The sequence below is a fragment of the Myotis brandtii genome, unplaced genomic scaffold (genome assembly GCF_000412655.1).
Source record: "Myotis brandtii unplaced genomic scaffold, ASM41265v1 scaffold1064, whole genome shotgun sequence".
In the NCBI taxonomy this organism is placed as follows: Eukaryota; Metazoa; Chordata; class Mammalia; order Chiroptera; family Vespertilionidae; genus Myotis; species Myotis brandtii.
The window spans coordinates 350291-357993 of NW_005353602.1; the positions used below are offsets into that span (position 1 = coordinate 350291).

The 7703-nt window shown below is 55.0% G+C and overlaps 1 protein-coding gene across 1 annotated transcript in view; it reads left to right on the forward strand.

Moving 5' to 3' along the window:
• SLC8B1 (solute carrier family 8 (sodium/lithium/calcium exchanger), member B1) overlaps window positions 1–7412 on the forward strand; it is a 21331-nt gene extending 13919 nt beyond the window's left edge. Inside the window, exons 14-16 of the mRNA XM_014541092.1 lie at window positions 962–1044; window positions 1532–1596; window positions 6185–7412. Coding sequence (XP_014396578.1) covers window positions 962–1044; window positions 1532–1596; window positions 6185–6382 — 346 coding nt within the window. The 3' untranslated portion in view covers window positions 6383–7412. The remainder of the gene's footprint in view (window positions 1–961; window positions 1045–1531; window positions 1597–6184) is intronic.
• Window positions 7413–7703: the final 291 nt, after the last annotated feature.

Sequence of the window (7703 nt, forward strand, 5' to 3'; positions counted from 1 at the left end):
TGAGCACAGCCATATTCCTGCCCTTCGCTCCCCCAGCCAGAATGGCACGGGGCAGGGACGTCCAGGGCACTTCCCTCAGCATGGGCTTAGCGCCCGCTGATGTTTTTATTTATTTCTTTTTAAATATGTTTTTATTGACTAGAGAGAGAGAGGAAGGGAGAGAGAAAGAGGGAGGGAGGGAGGGAGAGAGAGAGAAACATCAATGAGAGAGAACCATCAATCGGCTGCCTCCTGCACACCCCTGACTGGGGATGGAGCCCACAACCTGGGCATGTGCCCTGACTGGGAATTGAACCAGCGACCTCTTGGTATATGGTGTGACACTCAACCAACTGAACCACAGTGGCCAGGGCCCCACTGACCTCTTGGAGTGACCATCACTGGGCAGCGGGATGCCCTGAGCCAGGAGGTTCTGTGGAAGCCCAGTGCGGCTCCCCTCTCCTGCATGGACGCTCGTGGCTCCCCAGCGTCAGGCAGGGTGTGTGCATGCGTGTGTGACGTGTAGGTATTCGCACGTACATACACACAATTCTGTAGCTGCAGCCGCCATGTCGGGCTGGCCAGGTTGTGACCAAAGAAGGTGTTGGGGGGCTAAAATCTCCTCTCACTCACCTTTTCCTAATTTGCATGGAGACACCTAATTTGCATAGAGACACCTAATTTGCATGGATATACCTAATTTGCATGGAGATACTGAATATGCTAGCAGCAGATGGACTCAGGTGAAAATCGGTGGTTGCATGTCACACACACAAAGTTGCCTCTGCTGAGAAGAGGGCTTGAAGGAAGGGAATTGTGTCTTAGGGGCCGCTGTGGCCTCTCATAGCCAGCCAGCTAGTGCCAGGCCCAGGGGCATTTATCCGCGTTTGTTGGCCGAAGGACTGTGGGTAGAAAGGAAGGAGTGAGTGACCGGGAGGCCGGGGCAGCCGCTCACCACGCCAGCCTTCTCTCGTTCCCCCGCAGATGTCTTCTCCGATTTCACGCTGGCCCGCCAGGGCTACCCCCGGATGGCGTTCTCCGCCTGCTTCGGCGGCATCATTTTCAGTATCCTTCACGGTGCCCGAGCCTCAGCGCAGGCAGCGTGGGCGCTCAGTCCTGCGCATGCCCACCCTCGGGGCTGTAACTCCAGGGCCCTTTCGTTCCCACTGAGCCCGGCTCTGACCTCTCAGGTTGGGGTGGGAAGGAGGGGCCCTGCCTGAGCAGTGTCCCCTGAGCAGTCCCTAGAGGTGGCCTTGACCCGTGCTCCGTCCCAGTCCCCCAGTGGACCATGGGCGGTCACTTTACCTGGCCGAGCCTCAGTTCCCCATGTGCTGAGTGCCCACCAGGCACCGAGCATGTCTGTCACTCGTTCAATCCTCAGGGATTGAGTGCAAAGGCCCACTGGACGCTCGCCCTCCTAGAGGCGCTAAACCTGGCGGAGGTCTCAGGCAGGGTTTGGGAGCTGGTGGGGGGTGTAGATCAGAGAGAAAGCCAATGGCTGCGTGGTCGGGGTTATGGGTGGTTCCAGCAAATTTCCTGAGCCGGGCTGCAGACGTCCTGGTGGGAGTGGGCCTGGGCTGCCTGCTGCAGATCTCCAGGGGCCACGCGGAGGTGAAGGTGAGTGGCCAGTGGCCAGACCCTTCTGCAACGGACCTCCTTACCATGTCCCCCCTCCTCCTCCTCCTCCTCCTCCTCCTCCCCCTCCCCCCCCACTTGTCCTCTGGATAGCAGGTGACTCACACCTGAGCACTTCGCACTTCCTGGGAGAGGACTTGTCTAAATTCGGGACAAGTCTGATCTGTAGAATATCTTTAAAATGTTTCGCATGTAGGGTTGGAAAAACGTATTCCTTCCAATTCACAGAGTGATAAGCTGTAGTTCAGGGGGAAGGTCCCTGGATTCAGGTGTCAGTCCCATCAGTTAAGTCTCTTACTATATGACTTTGGATGAGTTAGGACATCTCGGAGCCTCAGTTTCCTCACCTGTGAAATGGGGTTGGCGATACCACCCCACCACACCCCTCCCCCACTCCCTGGATAAGCACCCACGAGGTAAGGGCCGGGCTGAACAACTCATCCCAAGGTTGTCCACACGGGTGAGCCGGGAGGAGAGGGACGGTGCCATCGGTTGGAGACAGCCCTAGAACAGGCAGCCAGCAGATTTGGAGAAGGTTCTGAAACACATTGAGGGTCAAAGGTCTCACTTCAAGAGGATCTGAGAAGTCCCTGAGGGGCTGCAAGAGATCTCCTGACCCGAGCATTCCAGGGGGCGGGCTGGGCGGCTGCATTTTTTTTTAAAAAATATATTTTATTGATTTTTTACAGAGAGGAAGGGAGAGGGATAGAGAGCTAGAAACATCGATGAGAGAGAAACATCGATCAGCTGCCTCCTGCACGCCCCCCAGTGGGGATGTGCCCGCAACCAAGGTACATGCCCTTGACCGGAATCGAACCCGGGACCCTTGAGTCCGCAGGCCGACGCTCTATCCACTGAGCCAAACCGGTTCGGCCGGCTGCATTTTAATGTAAGCTCCCTGCCGACTGATGAGGGCAGGACACTTGAGAGACTCAGTCCTAAGGTGGAAAATTCAGATACTGCTGGCCGGGGCCCGGCAGGTGATGGAAACGTCTGGGCTGTTCAGGTGGGCCTCCTGGGGCTGGGTAGTCAGGTTTTCTAGAGAAGAAATTGAGGTTCTTGGGTGAACTTTCGCTCTTTTAAAATATTGGCCTGGCTGGTGTGACTCAGTGGTCGAGCGTGGATCTATGAACCAGGAGGTCATATCCGGTGGGGGTGGGGGTGGGGGTGAGCAGGAGGCAGCCGATCGATGATGTTTCTCTCATTGATGTTTCTATCCTTTTCTCTTCCTCTCTCTCTAAAATCAATGAAAACATTTAGAAAAAATTAAATGTTGAGCAGGGCAAACAGCAAGGCAGCCAGTTTGCATCCCCTATCCCAGCATCTCTATTCCGACAGCTGTGACTTGGGAGACCACACGAGGGGAAGATTAGATGAGGCGGGGACCCCGGGGATGGTTTTAGGGCTCAGCGAGTGAACGCTCTTGGAATGTCCGGAGGCTGAGGTGGGTATTGATGGGAGCAGAGCGCCCCCCCCCCCTTCCTCCTGGCTCTGAGTCTTCAGTAGCCTCTGCGGCTGCTGACCTGCAGTGAGCGGCTGCTGACCTGCAGTGAGCGGCAGGAGGGCCAGCCTTTCCGGAGGCCACGCCCAGAAGCAAATGGCTACTTACGCTGCTTGAAAAGTTGGCCTTTCTCAAAGGTAAACACACTGCAAATGTTGCTGGTACTCTTCCTGGGTTTAAAGATTCCTTTCCGTATCGATTCTCAGGCAGGTGCAGATAACGGGGCCGTAGGGTGGCCCCCTGATGGGAGTGTTAACGTAAAAAACCATTGAAACCTGTAAAGAATTTTTGTGAGTTTATTTGAGCCAAACTGCCGACATATGCCCGGAAGCAGAACCTCAACGAATTGAGATAGTGCTCCTCCGGAGAATGGCGAGTTACATTTGTATTTATACATTTGCAATCAAAGGAAAGGGATGTAGGTGGGTTACATGAAACTCATTGGTGATAGATTAAGGAGGAGGGATAAAGCAAAGCAGGGAAACCCCTGGGATTGGATAAAAACTAAAATGATGGACACATACTTAGGTGGGTGCAGGAACAATTAACATGATAATAAAGGAATTTGTGGTATCTGTCCTGGGGCCCAGCACATTTGGTTGTGCCCCAAGGGGTCCAGAAAAAGGGAAGTTCCAAGTTACCCAGACATTTCAAAGGGAATGTTATTATAGGTGCAAAAAGACAGAGAGGCTCAGTTAAGGTAAAGGTTGACCTTGTTAGTGAAGATACCAGCCTAGGACGTAACTGCCCACCATCACTGCTTTTAGTTCAAGTTTAATTTCAGACCATCCTTTGTGGTGACTTCAGGTCTCTGAGTTTGCAAGACCGCCAGGCGGGCCTCCCCTGAGCTTGTCAGGTCAGCGTGTGGCCCCTTTCGTCCACAGGAGTGTGTGTGTGCATTCCACCGGCTTTGTGTGTAGAAAACGCCCCTGCTGTTCATTAAGACGCCAGGCAGGCTCCTGGGAAGGCCGTCTAGGAAGGGTGTCCGTGGAGTGAGCACTGGTGGGTGCAAAATGGCCCGTTTGGTTCAGTGGACCAAAGGGTCTCTCTCGGGTTCAATTCCTGGTCAAGGGCACGTACCTCGGTTGCAGGTTCCCCAGCCTTGGGTGGGGGCTGTGTGGGAGGCAACCAGTTGACGTCTCTCTCTCTCTCTCCATCCTCCCTTCCATTTCTCTCCTCTCCTCCACTATCTCTAGAAATCAATGGAAGGAATATCCTCAGGTGAGGATTAAAAAATAAAATTGGGGAAAGAAACAAAATACTGGTTGCTCATAAACAAACGCTCATGTTGTATGAGCCCAGTTCTCAGATTTGATGCACAGGTCTGTGTGTTTGTGCACCGACACCTGTGTGTACCCACCTGTGTGTACATGCATATGTGTACCCACCTGTGTGTACATGCATATGTGTCCCTGTGTGGGGAGGCAGGACAGGGTATTGGTTATGAGCTGGGACTTCCCCAGGGCTCTGTCACTTACTGATGACTCAGTCTCCTCATCTGTGTGTTGCTGTGATGCGCCCCTTGGGGGTGGTTGTGAAGATGAAAGGCTGTGAGTGTTAAATCCTCGGCCTATGTTAGACATACGCTAAGTCTAGGAAGAGAAGTGAGGTGGGGACAGTTTCACTTCCTCTTCTGTGCTGCTTGAGAATTTTTCAACAGCGTCACGTAATGTATATCGAACATATTGTACCCGAGCCCTACGGCTGCCCTAACAGATGAGCACAGGCTGTTTAGGCGGCATGAGGGCACCAGGTGTCTGACCGGTGAGGTCACAGCAAACCTGGGTTTAGCAGCCTCGGTCCTTGGGTACTGGCTGGGAAAGGATTCAGAGCCAAGACCCAGACTGTAAGAGATCATTTATTTGGTAAATCACAGAGATAGAAGTAATTCCTAGAATAAATGGGCTTAGGCCCGGCTGGCATGGCTCAGTGGTTGAGCGTGGTTCATGAACCAGGAGGTCACAGCTTGATTCCTGGGCAGGGCTTAATCCCTAGTAGGGGGCGTGCAGGAGGCAGCTGATCAATGTTTCTCTCATCATTGATGTTTCTCTCTCCCCCTCTCCATTTCTCTCTGAAATCAATAAAAATATTTTTTTAAAAAGGAAGTAGGTTTAGGAAGCAAGTTACAGAGGTAAAGGAAGGGCCCTTGGAGCTTGGGAGTGAGGAGGTTAATGGTAACGCACCTGGGGGGAGGGGGGCGAGGAAGAGGAATAGGAAGGGGCGGGGAAAGGGGAAGGCGCAGGCGTGCTTCCCAGAGGGAGCGGCAGAGCACACGGGTCCTCCTCCGTTCTAAGGGGTTTTTTTTTTCTTTATTTTTTTGTTAATCCTCACCCGAGGACACTTTTTTCAATTGATTTTCTAGAGAGAATGGGAGGGGGAGACACAGAAATGATGTGAGAGAGACACATTGACTGGTTGCCTCCCACACGCCCCCCAACCCAGGGCCGGGATCAAGCCTGCAACCAAGGTACGTGCCCTTGACCGAAATGGAACCTGGGACCCTTCAGTCCGCAGGTCAACGCTCTAACCGCTGAGCAAACCGGGTAGGGCCCCCCTAGGGTTTAAGGGTGGCAGTTTTAGGGGAGATGCTAGAATATTCAGCAGCTTTCCAGGTGTGTCCTTTCAGGATCCTGGTCTCGCTGATTGCTTGGCTGCACCAGGGCAGGGGGGCATCATTCCAGGCACCTGGCCCTGACACCAGCCTCAGCGGAGGCTGGTTTTGGTGCTTATCTGAGGCCCAGATGTTATCTAGGGAGGAAAGGTCCGGGGCCCTGGTCTGAACCCCGTGACTAGTGTAGACTAGGGGAGGAACGTCCCCCTCGGGCAGCTCCCACCCTACAATTGATTGTCCGTTGCTAGGCACCTGGGGCTTTCCACCCCGTGACCTTCTGTACCCGCCCATCGTCCTTGCTCTGCTCAAGTCAGTCTTACTGCCTCCCACACAACTAGGTGGCTTCAAACACTGAAGGACCGGGTGGGGCAGGCCTTCGCTGGCCCCTAGCAAGGGGCCCTCAAGCATCAGTTTGATTGACCGGTGGCTGTGTAGTGACCCGGCCTCTCTCCCTGCAGCTGGAGCCAGAGGGACTGCTGGTGTGGGTCTTGGCAGGCGCCCTGGGCCTCAGCCTTGTCTGTTCCCTGGTCGCGGTCCCGCTGCAGTGCTTCCAGCTGAGCAAGATCTACGGCTTCTGCCTGCTTCTCTTCTACGTGAGCTTCCTCGTGGTGGCCCTGCTCACCGAATTTGGGGTGATCCACTTGAAAAGTGTGTGAGTGGAGCTGTGCGCCGGGTCCACCTGGTGGCCGGGAGGTGTCACTGCAGGCGGTGAGCTGGAAGATGGATGAGGATGGAGACCGAGGCGCCTTCGGTAGAGCCAGCGTGGGCATGCGTGGCGGGGAGTGCGGTGTGGGCTGGATCGCGGGGTCGCTCGCTTTGCTAGAGGTCCCCAGGCACTGCTGTGTGCAGGGAGGAAGCCAAGCCTCCTTTCTGGGGCTTTGGGGACTGGACCTGAGGGGGTGGACAGCCCCAGGCGGAAGGAAGGAGCCTTCCTTGAGTTATCGTGAGCCTTGAAGGTGGGGTGTAGGGGGTGACGGGGTGCCGTCCAGGCTGGTGTTGGAAGGATCGCGAAGTGTTCAGGGCTGGAGGCAGCTAAGAGGCCCAGCCCCACCCGTCGGTGTCCTCACCCCGTAGGTGTCCCTGCCGCCCACCTGCATTGTCTCAGGGCTCACATGCTGCCAAACCCAGGCTTGGGGACTCGGGACGGTGGGGCCCGCGGACAGGGCGCCTGGGGCTCCGGGCCATCGTGGGCCGAGTCCTAGAGCTGCACCGTCGGACAGAATGGGAATGGGACACATACCTAATCTTGAATTTTCTAGTCACCACGTTAATAAAGCCCAAAGAAGCAGGTGACATTTTCACAGTAATGTGTTTTATTGAACCTAAAGGCTCCAAACTGCCAGCCCACGGCTGCCACAGGGATGGTACAGCTCTAGCTAGACTCTACCTCCGGACCACCCACTGGCTGAAGGCAGACTCCTGTGTCCTGCTTGTTGGGTTTTCCGGCTGCAAGGCCGGAGGGGATTTGTGCCTTGTGCCTACCTCAGGGGGAGCCCTGGGCTGGGGTTCCAGTGCCCCCACATTCCGGGAGGACCAGGCGCCCCCTCCCACCCCCAGCACCTTCCGCCATCAGTGACCTGCCTCAATTAGCAACTGAAGCATTTGCCCCATTGCCTTATGCCAGCAGGAAAGGGATTCAGCTGTCTTGTCTTCCAGAGAAAAGTTATTAAATATTTCAAGTTCCAGCACTGAAGGTTGAAGGTTCTTGGGCCTGATGTATGGGCTTTGGGGCACATGTGGGGGTGGGGCTGGGGCTGAGCTGGGGTCGGGAAGGGGACCTCCCTGCATCCCCCACGATTGCAGAATGTCAATGTCAGGAGGCGGCAGCCACACTTACAAAGCAGAGGCGCTTTTATTAATATGCCAGAAGCCGGAGACACTGTGGGTTTTCTAGGTAACAAATCGCCAACGTATAAAACCTTACAGGGCCGTTCCTGCTGTCCGTACAAAATGATTGTCGCGTGGTGTGGAGTAAGG